Here is a 26,553-nt window from a genome sequence, read left to right as displayed (position 1 = left end):
GTACGAGACAGTACGGTAAAATATGTACTAGACAGGTAGATTGTTAGTAAAGATGTTGTTCGTTTATCAACAATGGTGAGAAGTTCATTTTAACATCTTTATGGATGAATCATGTCGATCTCACCAAAACCATTCTGTTCCTTTCTTTACAGCAATTATCTTTGCTTTAGATTCATTTGTAGATGGAAAAAAATGACAGAATCAACACAAAAAAAATTCATAATATTTCAATTTTAGGGCTCGGACTAGTAAAAAATACTGAAAATGTCCACTTTTGTACAGTTCTGTGCGTACGGTATCATAATAAAAACAAAAACTATCCGGTGTGAATTCTTCCGGGTTCTAAGGCAATAAAATGGCAATGTTTAGTAGCATAATAAACATGTTTTATTTGATGTTTATGTTTTACATAGAATATACAGTTTAACCTTAATCAATGCTTTTTAACAATTCTAAGAGTATAGTATCATATCAAATACTGGAAGTGTGAAGTCTTCCGGGGTCTAAGGCAATATAATGACAATTCTTTGGTAGCATAAAAAACATGTTTGATTTGAGAATTATGTTTTATATAGAACACAACTTTAATGACATTCTGCTCCACCTTAATGAACGCTTTACGAACGTATAATCATATTGTATAAGAATAGATCTAAAGAAGGCTTAATTCTGATTGTGTTTACTAACTTACAAAATCTCCTTAACGAGCAATAATCATTAAGTATAGTTCATTTTCTGTTATTAGTTTATTTAATGGAAAATTAAGAATATTTTATATAACGTAACACTATAGGGGTGAGACACGTTGGTCGCTTTTTTTATTCAAGCAAATATTTGCTTTAAAACAGCAAGCAAGGGTAATACTGGTATTGGCTCTGCCGCATCTCAGATAATATCGGAAATTGTTAACGAACACATGAATTAATAGGCGACACTTTATTTTCCGTATTTCTCAGATAAATACTATACAGTACAGGAGTTTGTGAAGTTATCATTATGCGTTTAGATCTTCTTAGAAGCCTGTAATTAGGAATAATAATCAGAAAACGTTTTGCTATTTTTATGGAAATACTCAGCTAAAAGCCTCTCAAGTCGTGCTCTTCAATCTTGTAGAGGAGAGTAGGAGCAGCTTTAAATTGGTCTTCATCCGTAATAAGTAGTTATTTCTTCTTGGAAACATGTAATATTCTTGGAAAATTATAGCTGAAAGCATGTTTTGAATTCGTACGAAAATGTTTCAACCTACAAGATGCGTCATTCTATAATATTATATTAGTAGTACTTTAGTATTTGGGACATGTTGAAGTGATACTTAATGTTATTACAAAGGATAGTTTAGACGTGGTTAAATTAATTCTTAGTAACGCTTAATCAGTGTGTAAATGATTTTTTTGCTACTTCATACATTATTCTACATATGGTAAATATTTAATATTAAACAAACAAATTTATCTTTTAACACGTCTGAAACTAGTAGCAACCTATTTCTGGAAAATATTAACAATATACTAGAATTGCATTTTTCCCTTTTCAGCTTTGATTGTAGCATTGCTAGAGAAATAATTTGACAATGGAAATAAATGCAAAAACAGTAATATTTTGGATCCTTTATCACGTTCTTGGATTAAACGGTTTTCGAACTGGAAATTTTGTATCCAACAGAAACCTAGAATCCGCCATCAAACATATGCAAACGGACAAGATACGTATGCAAAAGCTGGATAAGTTTTCGCATCTACCAACAGTATCAGTGAACAACAGATTCAAACGTTTCTTTGAATTCAATCCTGTGGCCTTTAACCGTGATTCAACTGATATTCAGGATAAACCAATTCAGTCAATGTTTCATTTTTCGCCATTTATTACAAGTCTGCAAAACTTTAAAAAGCATGCAATACATGACGAAAAGCCGCTTTCAAAATTTAAACCCATTTATATAAAAAACGGTGAAACACCAAAACATTTAAAGCCGTATGTTGATCATTTTTCTGGTGTTAGGGCATTTGCATTACATTTGAATAACCCAATCAATGACAATGAACATGATCCGAACAAGTATCCTGAACAACAATATATACCCGAGCAGCCTATTAGCGATATTTCGATGCGAGCATTTTTTTATCCAAGTACTAAAAATGCATTAGCGGACAATGATATGGTAACACTGGAAAATATGCAGTATAAAAATGCACTGAATACACCTCTTAACGACATATTTAATAGTGACAACACTAATTCAAATTCATATATGTTAGACAACGGACTTGGGAATTCTGGTGAGGCAGTTTATTCAGTTAACCCTGTCAACAAAGGAAAGGTTAGTACTTTATTTTGGCCAGAGAGCGAGAGTATAAACCCGAAACCTTTAAATGATGAAAACAGTTTTGGCTCATTAAATGAACAAAACCTACCAGGCAATACAGACTCTACACAGGACAAAAGTAACGTTCAAAACTTCATGTCACCAAAATTCAAAATATTTCAAGAAAATTTACCGGCACAACAGGAAATTCCTTATTTGAATATGGTAGATAAATTCATTTCATCAAAAGAGCAAGATCGTGTCCAAGTCGATAGTCTTAAAAATGATCAAAGGAGTGAAAGTCCTCAGTTTAATAGTTTTCAGCTTCAGGATATCAATTCAAATGATGCAGGTAGGGACCAGTTAGGATTTGGAGAAAAATATGACATGGCATCAGTACAAAACAAGGAGTCAAATAGTTTTGATTTTGAATATTTTGAAGATAGTACCTTGCCTAGTACAAGTGATGTTCAATATTCTGAAAATAGGTTCGATTATTTTAACGACAACAATAACTCACAACCATATTACAAGTCTTACGACCAAAGTATTGAATCACTCTACCCAGAAACGAATGAATTGAACATTCAAGGAGGAGCGGACAACAAAATGGAGAGTCAAGTTTCAAATGACCCCGACTTTGGAGATTTCGGGAATTTCATACAGCCTAATGCTAATATTGCCGCTTACCCAATCGAAGGATTTGGCGATTTTGAAAACGAAGACTCTAAGCCATATTTCGGTATCGATGCATATATAGGGGATGGATTTCAGTCATTTGAAGAGAACTTTGGATCCTTTAGTTCCGATAATGTAAGTTAAATCAGTCTTTACTTTAACTCTGCAATATATTTTGGCTGTTACATGACCAAATCAGTATTGGTGACAAAAATCAAAATTTAGATAACGATAACGATAACAAAGTATTCATGAAGAAATTTCTATATCTTTGAAATCTGGAAATTTAAAGAAATGATCTTCACTATTTCAAAATTTACAATGCTTTTAAGAAGGTAGTATACCTTGTTACTAGGGTAAATTCGAGTAAGTTGAACTCTAATACTTTATTGTATTTCGTGTAATTTAATGTTTAGCTGCTACAATATCAAGTTCGTTTATCTGTCTCTTCAAATAAATTTTTTATCCAGGCCTGAAATGCATGACCCTCCAAAAGTATTTTATATTAAAAGAAGAAGGAAAATACGGATATTTAACACTTTTCATTGTATTTCGGTTTCACTGTTATCCGTTAAAGTCTTAAAATGTATATGTCGCGGGGCACGTGCTTCTATGGTAACGCATTTTCTCTCATTTTTATACAACTATGTTTACTTACTGTTTTTGTTTTCGACGGCTTTAGTGCCATTCGTTTAACGACCAACACAGAATATTAGGGTAATACTATTAGCAGAACACTTTAAATGATACCCTTTTTATCTTAACGTTTAAAGTAACAACGGCAACAGAAATGTTTAAAATATCTTATAACTTGCTTTTTGTCGTAACTTCTTTGAAAAAAAAAATATTCTCGTTTAATGTAGCGTCAGAACATTTTATTTCTAAAGTAAGTCATATGTTGACAGTTCGTGTGATTTGCATTTATTTAAACCAATTCCATAGCTTTAAACACTTACAGCAGTACTCCTCATCTTACATTTTTTTATGGAAAAATCATTGTAGTTGCAATTATCATTCCTACGTTTAGTGTTGAAATAGAGATAAAAATCTGAAATAGACCAGTGTCAACGCCTAAGAATTGTACATTTAGATATATAGGTAACGGGATTCGTTTCCATGATAACATTAATTTAATTCAAGATCTATTTTAGAGCATATCTTAGTATAAAAATTTTATCTATGGAAACGGAAAAATATATATAAATCAAACTGCCCAAGTTTTATTTGAAAATGGCCGTAATAAGTATGCTTTCACCCAGCTTTATTTCCAAAAAACATTAATTACCATTATCATTTTCTTACATTCCTCATAACATTTCAGTATAACTACATAAAAGTCGCAAAATATTGATCATTATTCAGAGCGAAAGTCTCATCAAAATTATTTAGGCAAATAATGGCTGTTAAAAAAAAGTTAAAATAAAAAACTGTTCACAATTACGTACTTTAAAGATAAAAAACTATCAATTTTGCGCAGTAACTAACACATAACGTCATGATGTCATTTTAAGGCAACATTGTTTTGTAGCATTCCTGTGGTAATTTATTCATTATTGCAGTATTATTAAACCATTAAGCATAAGATCAGGGACAGGTTAATGCATAAATAAATTAACACATTCAGTTTGTCGTAAACGTTGTCGTAAAACCTCACGTTAGCTTCCGGTTGGGCATGCGCACATACAGATGTTAAGGTATTCTACCTCCTTAAGTAAGACACTGAGAGGCATTTAGAGACATGACGTTAAGAATGTCATGAAAGCAGTATGACGTAGTTGTGTATGATGTATATTCTTATGTAATTTATGCGACAAATTATATGTATCACTAACTAAACATATTTACATTACATTTCATTTCCATTTGTAAACAAGATAATATTATAAATTGCACATACTTTGTGACATTTAATATTAAAATCAGCTTCCCGGCCACATTGTTCAACACACAAAATAACTGCGACGTCATCTAAGGAGCGTTCTCCCTGACTATACTCGAACGTCGTCAAAACAGCGGACGGTTATCACTAAGCAGCGATGACGTAAATTTCGCGCAATTCCTTTTGCTGTTCATAGGAAATGAACGTCATAATTTTCAATGGAAAAGAATAGGGCGAATGTAAATATTGAAAAATAACTTAAGTTGTGGTTTAATTATGGGTCTTATATCTATACAGTGTTATATTCTCATGCCATTGGTAAGATCTTAGTCACCTTTCTACTCCAGCGTCGTTTCCTTCAACAGCGGATACCTATAGGCATCAATAAATATTTTTAAAAAAATCTCGGCACAGATTATAGGTAGCAACAAGGTTAGTTTTCTAACATAAAAACAACCAATAATAAACGTCAGGCACTTATTTTTTTATTAAGTCAAAGTAGCGCAAACGATAGGAATAAGTATATGTACTTGAGGATTTATCAAGTTTTATTTCTTTTTTACATTTGCACAATACGATTTTAGTTCTGTGTCTGTTTTATACAGAGCAATATATTCAACTCCAGTACAGGCGAAAATATGCCTTTGTGGCAAACGTATTTTTGATTGTCCAATCTTCAAAGAACAAATTCATTCGGTCACGTGTACTAACAACAAATCAATTTCAATCTGATATATAATGTAAATTCCTTTTACAATGTCACATAAGTCAGCATCCTATAAGACATTAATCTGCGCTGATTACAGCTTTTTCTTTCAATCACGTTTGCTTCCATTTGTGAAGTAATTTAGGCAATTAATTCCATTGCTCTCTACTTTTTACAAATGGACTACATATAGATATATACAACAAAGAGAATGAAGTCAAGTAAAACATTAAAGGTTCTTAGGAACCTATTAATCTAAATGTAGTTCCATAATACACTTCACTATGCTTACTTTACGTTGTTTTGTAGATTTGGCGATGGTTTAGCTCGTATGAGAGAGGAAGATTTAATTATGTAAACATTTTGCACAGTCAAGCTGTTTGCCTTCCTCGTTACTAGCAGTCGTAAAACTCATTGCCTGATTAAAAGTTTAATTGATGAGATGTGAAATATTTTCTTTCCTAAATGCACATCTGAACTTCACAGACTGAGTTTCATATTATACACTGGAGGAATTTCAGAGCCTCTCGGATGGCAGTCTCCTACGACAACAACACGCCTGAAATAAAACTACAAATGTTTCGCAGTATTAACATGATTGTATGTGTCTCTTAGAATAGAGAAAAGTGGAAACTTCACAGGTCGCTCAACACGACAAGAACGAAAATGTTGCAGGCACAGCCTGTTCATGGACAAACCATCAGCAATGCATGCATTATATCTACTTTTCATTTCTCAGACCTTGAATTGTGTGTTCTCCTGGTCACAAAAAAATCTCACTTTTCCAATTTTTAAATTGCTGTGGAAAAGTCCTTGCTGCACGGTTTATTACTCCAATAAGAGTTTAAAATCTGCAAATAAGTTCAAAAGTATGTGACATATGAGCCGTGCCATGAGAAAACCAACATAGTGGCTTTGCGACCAGCATGGATCCAGACCAGCCTGCGCATCCGCGCAGTCTGGTCAGGCTCCATGCTGTTCGCTTTTAATTGGAATTGGAGAAACTGTTAGCGAACAGCATGGATCCTGACCAGACTGCGCGGATGCGCAGGCTGGTCTGGATCCATGCTGGTCGCAAAGCCACTATGTTGGTTTTCTCATGGCGCGGCTCATATGTATCGATATTTTACTATTTCAATTTTCCAGAGGCCTCTTTCAAAATGACATTTATGCTAGCTCAACGAAAGCGTGTATTCGCGTCTGCAAGTAATTATTAATATTTCTAAGATGAAAGCTCACTTTTGTACTATTGAAACTTGAATATTATCATATATTGTTATTTCAAAGAACAAAACTGCACTTATGTCTATAAATTGCGTCTCATTTTGTAATGTAGTACTGTCCAATCAGAACTAACAGCTGAAAACTGTTTACTGCCTCCTGGGTTAATGATCTTTTCCTTTATTATGTGAAAGAGTGCCGCGAATGCGCATGTGTGGTCTGATGCATTATCAAACCAAATACACTGTAATTATTATCGTGCCTGGTTCTCGAACATGGATTTCCTTACCAAAATCCCTCCAAGTAATTTGAGTCTTTTCAAACCTCTGAAATGTTTTATCAGTGACAGTTTACGAATATTAGAAATAATGCAACAGGTATATTTTCCGGTTAGATCTAATTTTATTATACGTATTGTAAGAAATTTGTCTTCGTTAATAAGCTTCCAGCGGTTTTACTTCTCACAAAGGCCTAAACTATTGCAAATTCCTTCCATTAACGATATCGATAAAAAGCTGTTCATTTAGTCTTGATGTATCCCTCATATCTTTAAAATATTAAAATCCGCCGTTAACTTTAGGCTTTGCGGTCTTATAATACCTTTCCATTCTCGAAATGTAATCCTCAGTGCATATTCTTACCATTGGCCGCCAAGTTTTAAGTAAATATTGCGGCACTAGCGTTTAGTACTTTGCTATTAACTACTGACAAACTCTCTTCAAAAAGTGGCATTACTAATTTAATAGCATAATGCTTTATAGTTTTGTAAGGTATCATGATTGTAAAATAAGACCATCGAAATGTTTGACACATTTATTACGGCTGTTCCTTTCCTAAACTGAAAATTATTTGCCTAGCATATTTATTTCTTTGCGAGCCTATCACGATAGTGATTTTATTCTTAAATCGGAAATGTTGGCGTACATTGGAATATATGCTGAACGCCTATATAATGATATCTTGTATCTGATAAAGAAATGATCATTCAGAACATTGTACTTGTGGGTCAGAGTTCATTATACTCTGCATCTCGGTATAGCCAATGGAGCTCATTCAGCACGGGTAAATGACTATTGCAGGCCATCCTAGTTATAATCATAGCTGATATGTGCTCTTTGTCCAATACAGCGTTAGGAATACCTCTCAGTAGTGAAGTTATAAGTCCTAGAATAATTGCTTGTTTAAGGTAATGCCACAAACATTTTTCGTGAACTTACAAAAATTGAAAGAAAAATTACGATCAGGTTACCCTAAACAAACAACTTTTAATTTTAGGCGTAACAACCCTTTCAATATTTAACTAAAACTGTAATAGATTTGCCAGTACATTTGTATTTCACTCTCTAGCACACATGTCTTCAAAATGTCTAAGTACACAGGATTGGCTTGATACATTTATATCTGCCTTTGTATGTATTCTTGTAGTTACATTGATGTGTTTCCTCCAACTTATAGCAGCTAATTATGAACCGTATTACGTAATTAAAGCCAAGTAACTGTTCTCTTGACCATTTCCAGTTGACAGGATTAGCAATGTCTATGTATGCTATAAATGCCTGTCTACACCCTGCTTGATACAATGTTATTTGCTACATACGTGAACATCTCTTATGGGGTTGCTTTCAATACGTCTAATTGCTTAAGAAAATATATTCTCTAGCTTCATTTTGATATTTCTTTGCATGATAGAACAACCTATCCTTCCAGTTGTCATGTGCTGCTTGAATCTTTAAACACGGCATAACCATAAGTAAAGATATCCTATGCCTTGCAAACGTATTGAGACAGAGTCACAACCAAATAATGCATTATAAAGAATGTTAGCTTTAAGCCAAACTCTACTTTCTTTGATGTGTCTTTTCCTGTTGGATTTTTGTCATTGTTTTTATGCCAAAAATGCGGCTTACTACGGTATTAGTCAGCATGTACCAGAACTGAAGCTACAGCTAACAACTAGCGAACTGTTTTACTATAGAAAATAACAGTGTGTATCAGTATTGGTTGCTCGTAACATTATCCCTTTGTGGTTTTGTTTTTATGCATCTGCGACAAACAAATGTGTACAATGTCGCATACCAGTTAGTGCACCACATGTTGTGACTTCAAACTTTTGGAACAATACATGGTCATGTTATAAACAAAAGTATCAAGCTGTAAGTCAGTAAATGGTGCCAGATAAAATTCTAGTTCCTAAAGGAAATGGACAGCATGAAAACATCTAAACTACCTGATGTTCACATTTCTAATATTTATATATGAAGCCATGTTTGGGGAGAGACATTAAGGTATGAACATACTAAATAGCTGGCCTTCTTTAATCTAGATAAAATTGACAGATTTCAAAGGGCTAAAGCACAGAGCAGGACCCGTTTAAATTCTGTAGCTTACATTTTTACATTTTCTTAAAGAATATTGTCAGTGCTGACAAAAAACATCAAAAGAAAATTGGGAGGGGAGTCATGTACTTCAGTCAAACAAACCAACTACAATATCAACTAAAAATGATACCCCAAATTGTATGACCTACATTTCCAATAAATCTGGCATGCTATCATATTATTGTGAATATGCTTCCTATATGTCAAGGATAAATCTGTTATGTGATTTCAGCAAAAAAAAATGTAAAAAGGAAGGAATAAAGCTCTACAGAGCAAAAAGGAGGACTCATTGAATGCGCCATTTTGAGACTATCATGATTTTTTTTCCGCGCCAGGTTTTTATTCAGTGTCTGTATATCTTAATTGTGACCTTTGCATTGCTTAATTCTGTTGAATCAGGACTGACCAGTAATGACACTTGACTTTCATTACTATGTACACTTCATAGAACCAATTAAATGCCAGTGCAATAACACATTCATGTATAAGAAATATATATTTGTCAAACAAATGTATTAGAGAAGTACTGGGAAACCTATTACAATTCTTAGATATCTACTGAAAGGGTGTAAATATCAGTTTCTTTTATTTTATGGGTCTTTGGATGAGTCATTTGATTTGAGAACATGATTATGTCATAAACTGTTATGCAACATACAAAAATGATCCATTGAAGGGCCTCTCTTTTTGATATAAATCTATTGTCCTGATAAATACAGATATATAGATTACCTCACTGACCTAAACATATGAATATTTTTTTACATTTTTGATAATTTATACATAAGATCCATGGATTCTGTTTCTTTACTTATGTTTAGTTCAGTTATATGATATTTTAACGATTGGAATAAATTAATTTGCCCTTAAAATGTGATTTTTAACAGTTCCTCTTTAAGTGCCTCATATTATTTTCCCTGAGTCATGTATATTGAATGTGTATAAATAAACGTAATTGAATAAATATTGTGTCAAGGGTTATAATTGGTTAAGGTAATGAATTAACATTTTTGAAATTTTTCTAGATGTATTTAATTGAAATAAATAAAAGGTAGTTCCCCTTTGGGGCCTCAGGTTTTGGTCTATTCAAGCCATCCAGTATACTTTATAATACTTAAATACAAACTTGCATGCTTTCTTCATAAGAAACATCAACATCTTTTCACACGCAATTTTGAAATTAAGCATTACAGTAAAATCTGATTACTTCCCTTTTTAGTATGTATCTTGAGAAATAAGAGTATTTTGTAGTAAACTTCGTATATTTGTCAATACCAAATGGTTGTTTGTCTATGCTAGTGATATGTTATCCATGTTTAGATCATATGAAATATTACTTTATCGATATATTTCAATTTAAAGGAAGAATTATTTTTTTCATGACATTTTTACCTCCCTTTTTTAAATTGATTTAAAAGGATGTTCCAGGGCAGATATAGCGTGTCTCTTCCTCTTGTAGGATTTGAGATACCTTAAAGTAATTTCATGCAAAATTTGGTGCTTTCTTCACAAACGGGAACATCTTTGCCATTTTTTGTTCTATATCTTACTCGCTATACCTGTTATGAGCAGAACTAAACATCATTTCTCTGTTGAATCAATTTATTCAAAAATTAAAGATGATAAATAGTCCTAGAAGAGTTACCTTTTACTGGTTTTAATTTTCCAAGTATGATCAGATTTGTTTCATTTAAAAAGAAGTATCAGAACTAAACGTGTACTCAGGTATCATGTTTTATAAGAAACCGTAATCAGATTCAAATTGAAGTCGCAGGTAACATTGCTGTTTTTAGAACGTAATCTAAACAAAGATACTTTAGAAGCACAGGAATGCAACGAACGAAAGAAATAGCAGATTCGGTTGTTTGACTGAGTCTGTACGTGACAAGAAGTGAAAAGTGCAACAAGGTTTAAATTTTTGCAAACAAAACTGATGCCATATTCAAGAAGTTGTTTTGGTACGTTTATAACTGAAGGTGCCCTTGTTTTCAGTTAGCTGGTTTTCAGCACAACAAAGCCTTTACACATTGTATGCGCATTATGTTTCAAGTAATTAAAATTTATCTCTCGACTTGCAAAACGATAGTGACACCTAAGGCACTTGTCCTGTCGGCTAAAACATGCATTCTATATATCGGCGTCTGTTGTAGAGTTTCAATCTTTTAAAAGCTTCCTTATGTTGAATAATGTAAATGACGTGTGGTCTGTTCGTGTCACAGAGTACATTTGTTTTAGAATTCATACCAATGCTACAACTATTTTTACAACTATTAAAGAATTTTCATTGGGTTATGAAGTTTTAATAGAAAGATATTAGTTTTTTATACTTAGTCGAAAACACCTTATACAGTTCCGTCAGTCATTATAATAGTCGTAGTCGGTAGTTCATCGTAGAATCTACTACTCTTTGACCATTTATTTCAAAAGTATAAACAAAGTCATAGCCATTTTGTGTTCAAATATTTATATAGTTGTAGGATTGCATCTGTCGTGTAATACACACTATATCAACCCCAGGCTTGAGTTATTATTTAATATACCGGCTGGCTAGGACTATCATTTAAGAAGCTATGTTACCTAAATATTTTGTAGGTGCGCATGTCCAACCGGAAGCTATCGTGACGATTTACGACGACGTTTACGACAAAATGTGTTTGTATATTTATTCTTCTGAAAACAAATCATGAACTTGTCTCCGATCTGATGCTTTATGGTTTGATAATGCAGAAATAATGAATAAACTGCCGCAGAAACGCTTCAAAACAATGTTGCCTTAAAATGACGTCATTGACGTCATGACGTTACGTGTCAGTTACCGCGCACAAATAATAGCTTTTATTTTGGATGTACGTAATTCTGTGCATTTTCTTTATTTGAACTATTTTCAAACAGCCATTATTTGCTGAAATATTTTTTATGAGTCTTTTGCCCTGAATAATAATAAATATTTTGCTTCTTTTATGTAGTTATATTGAAATGTTATGCGGAATGTAAGAAAATGGATGATGGTAACCATTGTTATTTGGAATGTAGTTGGGTGAAAGGTTACTTGTTACGGCCATTTTCAAATAAAAAATCTTGCAGTTTTATTTGTAATACCTATTTTTCACTTTCCGTTGATAATTTGTTAAATATATACTAAAACTAAGCTCTAAAAGACTAAAATTGTTCAAATTTCAGTAGAAAATTGTGGTCTCTTGAATTCAATTGATGTTACCATGGAAACAAAGCCCGTGACCTATATATCTAAATGTAAAATTCAAAAGCGTTTACACTGGTCTATTTAAGAAACACAGCTTCGGCTTTTTATTTCCATTACTACAATATCCATGAGAAACATAGCAGCATGCTGAACGATTTTTCCATGAAAAATGCAAGACGAAGGGTACTACTGTATGTATTTTAAGCTGTGATATTTGTTTGAATAAATGCAAATAACACGAAAATATAACTTACGTTAGAAGTAATATGTTTTAAAACTACATTAACAAGAAAGATAACTTTTTTCAATATTTTTTTATAAGAAATTACGAAAAAAAAGCAAGATATAAGCTATTTTAAACATCTCTGTTGCCATGGTTACTTTAAACTTTAAGAAAAATATGGTACCATGTAAAGTGCTTGGTATTTTGCTAATAATATTACCCAAATATTCTATGTTGGTTATTAACAGAATGGCACAGAAGCCGTCGAAAATCCCGTTTTTATATATAGTTGTTTAAAAATAAGAGAAAATGCTTTACCATGGAAACTCGAGCCCCGCGACATATACATTTAAAGGTTATATTAGAAACCTAACGCGCATACTATAAATTATCAATAATGCAGACTTCTACGGATATCACTGAAACTAAAATACACTGGAAAGTGTTAGATATCCGTATTTTCCTTCTTCTTTCAATATAAAATACCTTTGGATGGTTATGTTCTTCAAACCTGGATAAAAATTGAACTTGAAGGGACAGAAATAAACGAAATTGAGATTGTAGCAGTTAAAACATCATATTACACGAAATACAAAAAATTGCCGCGGTTCACCTAATTTGAATGTACCATGGTAACAAGGTAACCTACCTCCTTAACCTTTCTGATTATATTGTTTGAATTGTTGCGCTGTTTTACCATACTCAAAAATATAAATCAAATAGTAATAAATAATAATAGTTGATACACGTTGATTTTGGTTAAAATATAATATGATTTTCGTTATGTAAGTTAAACATTTAACCAAGCGAATTAAGGCTTTTGTCTAAAGGCTACAAATGTCATTTGAAACTTGTAAAGCCTCTATCAGTTCTTGTAAACTTCGATCTATTTGTTTATATTCTATAACAGTTACAAATAACATGTCTCGAACTATATTCAGTAAAATACTTTGAAAACTTACGAATACGAAGACAAACAATTATTTTTAGTCTAGTATCTAAAGCTATGATATATGTAAAGATCATAATACGCCTGTAGTATACTAACCAGAAGTTCTACCTAGTTTTCATGACTAAACTTGCAGATTTGCATCAAATAGATTCAAAATTCGGAAAATGTCAACTTTTCGAGAGTGCATTGGATTAAGGTATATAATCAGTGTTTCTTTTATCTTAAAGGGTTTGTTAATATCTTCGTGATTGCCGAATACTTGATTGATACATCTTGTAAAATTCTAGCAATAAATTAACAACACTTTTGACAAAATATACAAAAGATAATAGATAAGGGTAGATTTCTCGGAAGCGCAGAGCACCAAAAACACACACTTGCATAGTAGGCCCACAACAAAAAGAAGCTGTAATGGAAAAATATTTCAGACGGGTTGCTTCAAACATCTAACAAGTACACAAATTATTGGGTTGCTTCAAACATCTAACAAGTACACAAATTATCGGGTTGCTTCAAACATCTAACAAGTAAACAATTATTTTTAGTCTAGTATCTAAAGTTATGATATAAAGATCATAATACGCCTGTAGTATATTAAACACAAGTTCTACCTAGTTTTCATGACTAAAAATAAGGGCTATGTTTAATTTTCCGTATTTTATAAACTACAGGTTTTGTAAAACAAGATATTAAACCAGTAAAATATCGCCAAAACAGACATTTCCCTACAATTGTCTGTTTGACATTGCATGTCTAAATTTAAATTGACCTATTAATTCTTTAGTGATGTTTTTACAAGTGTTGTGTTGTGTTTTTTTTTCATACCGTAACATATATTATTTTAACACAATAAAATCATTTTTCTTATAATGAACCAGTTTTCTTCACTGCGAGTTTTAATCATGTGTGGCAATTCATTTTCCATTTCTTTAATGCATGTATGAGGAAATTACGACTGAACATGTAAGGGGTCTAATCAAAACTTATGATTAGTTTATGTATATTAAAAAATCATTCAAAGATATGTAAAACTAACATTAATATCCAGCAATTGAAACTACATGAAAATAATAGCCTCAATACTTCCAACTTAGTGTCTTTGTTAATTTTGTACTATGCTAAAATATATGTATATTGCCCCTGTTGAAGATCATTTGTCCAAACATCACTGTATTTTATTATAAGCTCAATGCAGATTTACAGCTTAACTATTTGATATTTTCGTGGAAAAGAAATTTCATGGTTTTCATTATAACAGATACAAAGTTTAACTTGTGCAAATAAAATAAGATGAAGTTTTATTTCTTGTTTTAGATTAAAAAACACAAAATCCACGACAATACATATCTCACTAAAGTTAGATATTTCAAAGTAATTAAAACAAATGAACTGCAGACTTTATTTATCGCAGATGCAATCTTTGTTTTTCTGACATTAATTCTAGAGACAAATCGAATTGATCTAGTCCTAAACGACTGTGTCAGAAACATACTGTGAATGTTGTGAATGTGTCAGTAGAGACTGAAATCAGTTAGCTGTGGATGACGTTAATAAAATGTTTTGACAGCTTGAGTCTGCTCTGTTAGGCTTGGTTATATTCCTCATCGATGTCTCAAAAACATCTGTCATGTTCATATTTACATTTCCCAGCTTACGCTTATTACTGTACAAAAAGGAATTAATTAGAGAGAAGACCAAATAAATCTAGATTTATTTACATAAAAAAAACGACATAAAACCATTTTGCAATAATCAGATAATTAAGAGGATATCCAGGAGGCATAGATAGCAATCGAGCAAATTGTGTCTTTCAGATATATATATCCAATTTGTCGAAACTTCAAACAATACTTTATTGCTTATAGACCAGTTGGATTGACGCGAATGCGTTTGGACTGTCTTATGAAATTCTAATAAAGGTTATTGCAACAAAATCAAAACGGCCTACGCAGGTTTAGAAGGAGTTAGCACAAATACAATAAATCCAAATATTTCTTCCTTTCTTCTTGCGCAATCTTTTATCTTTTTCATGCATATAAGTATGAATATGGAACATTCTATCGAAATCTGCTTGCTCCTATCACATACCAGGTACAAATGGCCGGGCATGAATTTAAGTCTAAGAGATACAGAAAGAAGCGAAATGGAGCAACTATAGGAGATTTGTAGTGTATTTGTTACAAAAATGCTAACACCCCTTTTTCATTTTCTTTTTTAATGGTAAAGATGTTGTTATTTATGAAAACACATGTATAAGTCTCTTACAATTTAGTATTATAGGAATGACGAAAATACATTATCAAATAAATTCGTTTGAACATGTAGTAAAAAGTAGCTTAATTTAGTAGTGTTCAGTCTGTAAGAAGCACTAACTGGTTTTTACATCAAGTCGGACCGTTAATTTTGCCAAATGGCTTAAACTTCTTAAATTTCATATAATTTTGGAGTACACATGCATATACCTTATTGTCGTCCACATAGTTAATACTGGCAAAGTCATAAGAACATTTGTAATTCAAATATAATGTGTTCTAATCTTCTTTCCCTCTCAGTATGTCAAACATACATTCAACAAAATAAAAATCTATTTGAAATAAGGAATATACAGATTAAGTGGTATTCAGTCTGTAACATGGAAGTTTAATGTGACCTTGTTTTTACGCCAAGTGTGTTAAATTAAATTGCAGTGGAATGAGTACGAATTAGTTTGCGAAATTTCATATATTTCCTTCGAAGCATCGAAGCAAGTTAGGTAAGGAAAAATGTTTTATACACTCTGTGAACAATATTTATACACTGATTCTTTTGCGTTATTTCAAGATGCAATTATTGCAATTAAAAATCTTGTTTTTGTTTGTTTGCTTGCTTTGGGTTTAACGCCGCTTTTCAACAGTATTTGTGACTTTATTTCAAGAAACGGAAACAGATTTGTCCGATAAACTGCGTTACATGCTGAACAAATTTACTAGAAACGTGTCAATATAGCTGTACCAATGGGGAGTTGAATCCGTAAGCCAGTGATGACGTAGAGGTAGTTCTGCACGTTTGGATCGAAATATTTTCTACAATGTAGAATTTGATTAAACTCAGCTTTTTCAAAACTTCAGAATATACTTAGAAAATTCAGCAAACAAGAGCTGTCAATAATGGTGACAAATGCCCCCGCAGCGCCTTGACCTTTGACCTGGTGTCCCCAAAGTCAATAGAGGTCATGTACTCAGTAAGTACTATTAGCATGTGAAGTTTGAAGGTACTGGGTGCAGTGGTTCGCAGGTAAAGTGCCTTCATGCAAAACGTTAACATTGGCCCCTGTGACCTTGACCTTTGACCCCAAAGTCAATAGGGGTCGTGTACTCAGTAAGTACGTGACACCAAACAAGAGCTGTCACTAATGATGACAAATGCCCCCGCAGCGCCTTGACCTTTGATCTGGTGTCCCCAAAGTCAATAGGGGTCATGTACTCAGTAAGTACTATCAGCATGTGAAGTTTGAAGGTCCTGGGTGCAGTGGTTCGCGATTAAAGTGCCTTCATGCAAAAAGTTAACATTGGCCCCTGTGACCTTGATCTTTGACCTGGTGACTCCAAAGTCAGTAGGGGTCGTGTACTCAATAAGTACTATCAGCTTGTGAAGTTTGAAGGTCCTGGGTGAAAACATTAACTTTAGCTATGTCAGTGCATAATTATATCGTATTAGGGACTGTAAACTAGAGAGATTTCAAACACTCAGTTAACATAAATAATATAAATGAAAGAATAAAATTGTTAATATATGAGTCGTGTGGTCACAGTACAGCAATGGAGTGTATTTTAAGAGTCCAAAGCACAAAAATAAAACCATCATTTTTTTCCTTGAAGATTTTTACCAACAATTGAATATCTGAAATGTTTTTATAGGCAGTATTCTATGCAGTATATTGTTGTTTCGCAGATCATTAATCGTCTTAGAAAATAGCTTTATTCATCCCTCCAAAGGCATAAACTTGAATACTCGTTTAATTTTAGATGCAAAAATATTTTCGACTAGCCTTCTTGTCATTATTGATAAAACTAAAACTAAAATTAAAAGAAATTTCCTTGAATGCAATTTGAGACGAAATGCTTTGATATATATATATATACGTTAAGGGATATAACTATATTCAGAACAGTTGACTTTCCCATACGTGAGATCCGCTAGGATACAAGTTCGCATTATAAATTATTATACAGTAGAGAGAATTAATTAATACGAACTAAATCACCACCACAATATACCAGACCAATTACGGCAAAGCGCCTGTCCCAATCAGTTATAAAGACTAAAAAGTCACTACTGATTTGTGAGACATGAAAACAGAGATTTGAGTATATATATGCAAATGTTGAACCAGTACGAATGTGTAGTATAATTCGGGCTCGTATATAAAGCAGTATCGAAACTAATCTTATTGGGTTAGTGGACTTGCTGTGGCATGTTCGTGTTCGTTTGTACTGCTAGGCGCTTTGCCGTAATTGGTCTGGTATATTGTGGTGGTGATTTAGTTCGTATTAATTAATTCTCTCTACTGTATATATATATATATATTATATATATATATAATAGATATAAAATTATATACGAAGTAAATTACCACCACAATATACCAGACAAATTACCGCACATAACCTAACAGTGCAAACGAAGGTGCACATTCCACAGAAAGTTAGATTAGTTTCGATGCTGCTTTATATACACATCCGAATTGTACTATACATTTGTACTGGTTCAACATTTACATATATACTCAAATTTCACAAATCAGCAGTGACATTTTAGTCTTTTTAATTGATAGAGACCGGAGAAAAAAGCTTTAAATTGCATAAATAATTCTAAATTGAAAATCATGACTTAAGTGAAGGTGATTGACACTTTTTAAATTGTAAAAACAAACTGTATTTCATCTTCACAGAAATTAAGTTTCGGAATTTCAAAATTTTACAAAATTATTTCAACTTGTTTCCTCTATTTTGTTTACCAAATACTATAGAATTGCCAAAAATGTATAACTCAAGGACCGTTCGCAAATTTACCATCCCAATTTATTGATTCAAACATTCCCAGGTTAAAGCGGTGGAAATTTTTTAAGAAATTGCATACGTTCATAATTTAAATATAAAGGCACAGTAGAAACTTTGTTTTATATTAAAGCATCAGGGGTTTAGATGTATCAATTTTGAAAATACGAAACGTGCTCATTAGCAACACATCCTCCTAGAAGCTATAGCAATTCTATTAATATTTGTCTTGATAAATATCATATCTGTACTATCTGTATTATAAGTGGAGTTATTTTAAGAAAACCCACCATTTCAAAATAATTAGTATTACACTGAATCTTAGAGGAGTGACCAACTAACACATCACAATGATTGACAATGATCCATTTATGAAGTTGTCATGCAAATGATTAGGAATAAATAGACATTTGCCTTGACACAATCACTACGTAGAAAAACATTTTTTTTTTCATTTATTTTACAGAGTGACTGCGCCACTATTGATAAGAAGTCATGTGCAACAAACGACGACTGTGTGTGTTACGGACTTTATCAGTGCCGAGAAAACAAGTGTGTCATCAATACATACTCAGCTACTGGTAGGTTTAAGCTATTGAATGCATTGCAGTGCATTTAAATGTCAATCTGTAAATAATTATCACATGCTAATACTTTTACGAGCGAATATCGTAACTGTAACCTAAGCTAAGGTTTTTAGCCATTGTAAAAGAACAACATTAGAAATAAAGTATGTAAGAAGATCCTTTGGAAACATGGAATTCAAACAAGCAAACTTTAAGCAGACTCGGTTTGATTGTATCTGTTCATGAGAGGTAATGGAATGTGCAACACACCTCAGGTCCCCTAGCACTGGCTAGCGGAATTCTATTACACAAATATTCCCAAATATCCAGGGAGGTTTTACGGCCGCCACACGGCACTTGAAAGATTGCTCTTGTGATAGTTAATATAAACTATAACAAGATCCTTTGGAAGCATGGAAAGAAACCAAGCAAAATGATACAGAATCGGTTTGATTTAGTGTGTTCATGAGATTTAATAGAATATGCAGCACCCCAAAGTAGCATTGAAATAGAAAAAGTGGAAACTTCAAATCACTTGCCCCTCATCGATGTGGGTTCGAGCCTCACTCGGGGCGTTGAATTCTTCATGTGAGGAAGCTATCCAGCTGGCATACGGAAGGTCGGTAGTTCTACTCAGGTGCCCGCTCGTGATGAAATAATGCACGGAGGGATACATGGAGTCTTCCTCCACCAACAAAGCTGGAAAGTCGCCATATGACCTAAAATTGTGTCGGTGCGACGTTAAACCCAACAAAAAAAACCCCAAAAAACTTTACAGGTTGGTTGCTAAACATAACAATATTGAGAATGTTGCATGCTCCGTTTGACTGAGCCTGTTCATAGACGGTAGAGGAATTGCATGCTACCGCCCACGCCCGCTAATCCCGGCAGAACTCAACATATACACATGGTACAAGTACCATAAACATTTTAAGAGACATCCGAAAGATGTGTCCATACGGCGGTACACACTGAACCTTCAATGATACAATAGTGTGCAATTCCACGAAAAGTGGCGTATGATCCCCAGTTAAATTAATGGGCTTGCCCTAAACGAGAAAAACTTGGGCAGAACTTAACACACTGGAATTCAGAAAGAGGGTCTGAGGTTACGGAGCCAGAATATCACAGAAACTGTCCAAAAGACAAAAATAAAAAGCAGACACCATACCAACGGGATGATTATTTAATACCCAAAGCTATAAAAACGGGAGTATTGGAACCACCCAGGCCAACAGTACTGTTCAACAGTACTACTGACACAATATAAATGTCGTGCTGAATGATCTGAAGAGTTCGAAATATAACAGCTCTGAATAAAGACCTAATATCTAATTACGGATCGCGAGTTCGATCGGTCGTATGTTCTCCGTTACGATTTGATAAAAGACATTGTGTCTGAAATCATTCGTCCTCCACCTCTGATAATTCATGTGGGGAAGTTGGCAGTTACTTGCGGAGAACAGGTTTGTACTGGTACAGAATCCAGGGACACTGGTTAGGTTAACTGCCCGCCATGTATTTAAAAAAATCAGAAAATCATAATTCTGAATCGGTAGAAGATAGTATTTATTTAACCCAGTATCTGGGCAGGTAGCTAAATGAAAATGTAGATAAATAAATAATTTTGGTAAATTTTGACATTTAAATTCGAATTGCACATTCCCAGAGAAAAATATCAACAATAGAACTGTAGAAAATGACCATGTATCCATGTGCTGAGGCTTTAAAAGAAAAATCAGCTGCTTAATGGTAAGTCAGTCATGCAAGGATAACGTAAGACTTTCATATAAACAACCTATGAAATGCCCGAGGTGTGCTATTTTGATCACTCATTCTTATGTCCGACATCTTTTCTAAAACCATCTGTAGGAAATTGATGAAACCTAGCCTGGTTGTTCCTTTAATGGTCCTTTTCCACAGTGCTTGATTATATATACAGCGGAAACTCAAAAAAAAACCTCTTCGAATTACTGTCTACCAACAATGTTCAAATTATTTTAAATCATCAAAACATGTCCGCCAGTTCCTTATATGCATACAAAAGTTTGAAATCTTCTTGCCATGCAGAAACTGCTGGAGCTATTTAAGTACAATTGTTCGCAACTAACGTTCAAGCCATTTAGATTCCTTGAAATGCACGGCTGTCAATAAAGCTATAAATAGAAATGCATGAGCAGTTTATTTTAAATTGCAAAAAAAAAAACAACAAAAAAACCAAAGCCACAAGAGTGCTCTGTAAACTTTTGAGTGTGTATATTTTGGTATGTAAAATACACATTATTGAAATTTAAACGAATTTGTTGATCAAAAACGGTTCATTTTAAACGAAAATCACAGAAATGTCCTTGAGTGATCATCTACCAAGAATATCACTATAGTTTGATTTGTCAAATAGTTGGAACCACCACAGAGAAAAATAGAAACATGTTCAACATATGGCAACTCCTTAACGATTGGTCTGACATTGAAATAGTTTCACAGAAGCATTACATTGGTAAACCGCTAATAAAACTATTTCAAGTCTTCTTGATTTATAATAACAAAACATGGTCGTCAGGTGTGGAAAAGCCTCCAAAGAGTTATAGAAAACACTATTAAACTGGCGTTCAGAGATAATACTAGCTTTCTCGAGTATGGCTCAATGGAAAACTTTTCTTCTGAATCTGTAGAGCAGTTTCCAAAGTCATTCAGTAAAAGTATTTTTGTTAGAGACTTTTAACTATAAAACTCTGTTAAGCTAGTTATGGTCATATTGGTCCTTCTTGGACGTATCATAACATCTACGGAGTCCAGAGTGCACCAAAGCATCCCGAGTGGAACCACCTTACGGCGAAAAACATTAATTTATAATAATAGGTGTCCCTTTGTTTAAGTTATGTATAATAGGGTCAATATGCTATTGTAATTATATTTTGCAATGAAACGCGCATAATATAAGAAGGTGTGCTAAAAGCAAATGATGTCTTTTTTTAACACATAGAGGATATTTGTTTGTTTCAGTGAAATATCAATTTTATTTCACAAGTGAGCATCAAAAACTGATATTTTCACGAGTGGCGAAACCAGGAGTGAAAATGACTGTTTTGGTGCTCACGAGTGAAATAAAATTGATATCTCACTGACACAAACAAACTTTCTTTTTATTTCATGTGTAAAACTCTACTTTTGTTGCGTAATTTATAAAATGTCGAAAATTGCGGGAAAGGTCAGCAGAAAGCATAACACAAATGACGTCATTTTAACGACGTCATCGTCATTATGGTCCCCGGTATTCACAACGCTCGGTATACAATTTGACTTCAATCGCGGCGGAGGACCGGAACTAGTTCGGCAAAAACAATGAAAAATAAAAGTGATAATCTACTGTTTCAAAACTGTGGATTATCACTTTTATTTCACTGAGAAAACTCTATAATGCACTGGAAAACATAAAATAAACCTTTATAATTCTGTTAAAACACTCGGTGAAAGCGACAATGCTAGAATGATCTAAAAAGGAAACTTCTAAATATGCGTTAATGAGATGATGCAAACAGGAAAAAAAGATAATGCTAATATTAAAAGTGGTATTATAAGTAATATGAGACTTGGTCACATTGGGAGAAAAGATGTGTTAGGCAGCCGGTTAGCTCAGTCGGTAGAGCACTCACCCTTTAAGCGATGGGTCCCGCGTTCGACTCGCGGACCGAATGCACATTTTTCTCACCCTGTGACATCAGTTTTATTGCCAAGTAAAAAATGTTATCCAAACTAACTGGGACTAAAATCTGCGATAAAGATTGCTTTTATTAAATAATGTGTACTTTATGATAAAATCAAAACAATTCTTCAAATATTACTAAGGTTTGGTTCACCTTTTCTCCGTTTAAATAATCCGTTTTTTTTACCATTCCTATGCGGTGATCCGTTTATAAGGATGTTCCATTTGTCTTGTTTGGGCTGATATATTTCTATGATACACATGTAGAAGTACAGTTATAGATTTTCCCAGGAGTGTTGCATTCTTTCTATTATAGTTTTGTCTCATTTTATAAATAAAAAATCTTAATACCTTTAAATTTTACCAATGTTTCCAATAAATATTTAAAGAGTATTTGGCAAAGACCACTGTTGTGAATTATTCGAAATAATCCTTGGATTTTATTTTCTCATTTATTTTCTTTCAGACTATGATTCACAACAATCACAGATTGGTCAGTGGCATGAAGAACCTGTTGATTTTGATTCATGGAAGAAATAGAATTAATTACATTATCTGTCTACATTCCATGTACATCCTGGTATATTTATGAAACAAGTGGCTTAGTGAGTTAACAGATAACGATTAGTTTGACTGTCTGTTTTGTCTAGACCGTGATGCAATTTTCATAGCCTCTTTGATTGCTGTGACTAAAAATAAAACTTTATATCTTATTGTTTGTTTGTTTGTTTTGGGGTTAACGCCGTTTTTCAACAGTATTTCAGTCATACCTGTCCATGTGATTGTATAGTTGTATTTTATAGGAGTGTACAGATTATTACAAAACCTTGTCTCTACATTTTATTGTACATGAAATAATATTATGTTAACATCTGATTTGAAACTGTCCGATCAGCATATGAATCTATAACACAAATACACATAGGTTGTTTTCAACTTATATGGCAGTGTCTGGACAAAATAACCGCAACCCTACAATTTGACAAAGGCAATGTCACAATTAAAACCAGATGCCGCTACAACAATTCCTTACTAGCTGTCATAGCTCTCAGTTTCTGAGGAAACACATGTTTCTAGACTGCCTAGAAAGAAGAAAATTAGGTGTGTTTAACTAATGTTTTTTGTTATTTACAACTATGGAACATCAGTTTACATCATTCGAATTGTCAGTTTCATTATTTTGATACAGAACACTTTAAAAGCCTTTCTTCCCCAAACACTCAAACTTTTCCAAGATACGGTTGTTGTTTATATTACATATTAAATTTATCATACAATTGGATCATATTATAATACCCACCCTCACATTTTTACATCAAGCAAAATTTTACTTAACACTACACTTTACTTTTGAGTAGAATGTGGTATCACTAAAGTCACTGTAAACAAAACCTCTCAGGATCCAGTTCCTACATAGAAAGGCATATACATATACGTATCTTTCGACAAGGCATACTGAATCCTTCAGCACAATAGCCTGTATAACAAATAAATCCAGTTGTTGTCTTTTTTTACTTTTGATCTACAGAGGTTTTCCTGTCTGAATACGATTCCTATACATAGTGTATATTATACCTTTTTACCCAGCATTTTCCTTTGGGTCGTATAATTCCACAAAAACGAATATGTTATAAACGAAACGTGACGTGTTATGTATATGTTTTTTACAACTCCCAAATTCCAAATAAACTTCTGCTTTATCCAACAGGCTACCATTAAGTAATATACTGTATGCCCAAGAGTTAAAAAGATCTGACGCTCGTTCAGATACTTTCATCACGCGAGAACTATGACAATACTGAATATTATTATATTCAATTTTATCTGACCTCAGTATGGAACGTTTCGTTGGCGGTTTTAACCGACCTTGAGTACGTGTTTCTTCATGCCTAGTTTGAAATATTACACAAATTAAAGCATAGTAAAAGTTCCTTTTAGGGCACATCTACATAAATATATATAATGATCATCTTGTAAAATTTTGGTTGCATTGTCTGTTTTAAATATTGGTCATCAGTGTGTGGAACCCTAGGATTGGACACAATGACAAGGCCATTCTACCTTATTGAAATTCCGCATCCCCCGTTTATGCGCCAAGGGGGCGTTACATTTTGCACCAAGGGGGCGTATATTTCTGTACCAAAATACAAAAAAAAACTTCTGAAAAAAAAAACTATCTTGTTTTCTATTGCCTGAAAAATGTCAAGTTTGCTGTTTCCACAGCATTCACGCTAACATAAGTTGTCAAATCCAAGAACAAAGTAAATCCGTCAGCACTTTTAGTTGAGTAAATACGGCATTTAAGACATTCTGGTTGTACACATTGACCCAAATTAAACTCAATCTAAGAATGTACACGTGTTACTGGAAAATCTTACACGCTTGTAGAATTATTTAGCACTAGTTTTACTCACCAGTGCATTTTGAGAAGTTTAAAGAGGTGATAGCAGATTATGACAGAAGCGGACAGTAAAAGTGAATATTGGATATTTTACGGAACTTTGTGTTGTTTCTTTTCCCAACATGTAAAATGGATATTTACATGTAAGTTTGAATCAGTTACTTTTTGTCTGACTTCTTGGAAGAAAATTGTTTACCCCGTCGAAGCTAGTAAGTCATTTCTGTGCTAGATATATGGTGGAATCCTAATATACTAGTGATCTGATGCGCTAACAGTCTACACACAACAAACTTACTGGTCATTGATCAAGCAATTCATGGCTGTATTTTAATAGTATCTGTTCTAAATCTCGTGAATGTGACATTCGGGAATTCGATTCGTGAATTTACTTAGCACAATGATAGGGTCGCAATGGGGTTTGTTTTCATATATATTAAACATGCATTCAAAGGTAACGATGTATGTTAACTTTTGTGGCAAATGAGATGTTTGGCCTGTTTCACGTATTACACCCTTTGTGTTGAGTTATTTGGATAAACAAATTTGAAAGAAGATTTATTCTGAGAGAGAATTGTCTTTCCAACGTACTAAGTAAATTGTACACGGCAAAAAATACGTATCGGTAGGTTAAAAAACAAGGAAGAACATCCAACAAGGAAAGCCGCGTTCTAAAAACGCAGCCTCCCTAAACGCGCACACGATCAACACATGCACACAACACACACAAAGCAAACACACAATGACAAAACAAACAAAGGAACACAGTGTGGCACCGCCTTGGAACGGTCAGTAGCAAAACCACCACTGGGGAGTTTAAGCTTAAACCAGTTTATGATGCACCTAACCTCACTCTTACCCCCACCATGTTCCAAAGTCACAGGACAGTGTAAACAAAAGTTAAAAGAATTGCTTACGAAGACAGATATCTTGCATTAACCATATCTAAAACAACTCCATATTTAGAGATGCAACTTTGCAATACGCTTTTAAGGACCCAATGATACGATCAGGTAATGTATGGCACATGTTCTTGAATAAATGCATATTTTACTGTGTAAAACTACGGTGCCCCTAAACTGACATGATACACACTTTTTTCCAATTAGATAATGTGAGACTTTTTTTATTTCGTTTAAACGAAATAAGTGATTTCGTTTAAACGAAATAAGTTATTTCGTTTTAACGAAATGATCATTTCGTTAAATGATTTCGTTTAAACGAAATAAAAAAAGTCTCACATTACCTAACTGGAAAAAAGTGTGTAACATGTCACTTTAGGGGCACCGTATAAAACAAACAGTTATCG

The 26,553-nt window shown here is 33.3% G+C and overlaps 1 protein-coding gene across 1 annotated transcript; it reads left to right on the top strand.

Moving 5' to 3' along the window:
* Window positions 1-915: 915 nt before the first annotated feature.
* LOC123529615 (homeobox protein 2-like) lies at window positions 916-23,559 on the top strand. Its single transcript, XM_045310009.2, has 3 exons — window positions 916-3,115; window positions 19,044-19,158; window positions 23,313-23,559. The coding sequence occupies exons 1-3, from the start codon at window positions 1,571-1,573 to the stop codon at window positions 23,384-23,386; spliced, it is 1,734 nt and encodes a 577-aa protein (XP_045165944.2). The 5' UTR covers window positions 916-1,570; the 3' UTR covers window positions 23,387-23,559.
* The last annotated feature ends 2,994 nt before the right edge of the window (window positions 23,560-26,553 follow it).

Source organism: Mercenaria mercenaria, chromosome 13 (genome assembly GCF_021730395.1).
Source record: "Mercenaria mercenaria strain notata chromosome 13, MADL_Memer_1, whole genome shotgun sequence".
NCBI lineage: Eukaryota > Metazoa > Mollusca > Bivalvia > Venerida > Veneridae > Mercenaria > Mercenaria mercenaria.
The sequence above is the reverse complement of the archived record's forward strand: the minus strand, read 5'-3'. Positions and strand labels throughout refer to the sequence as shown.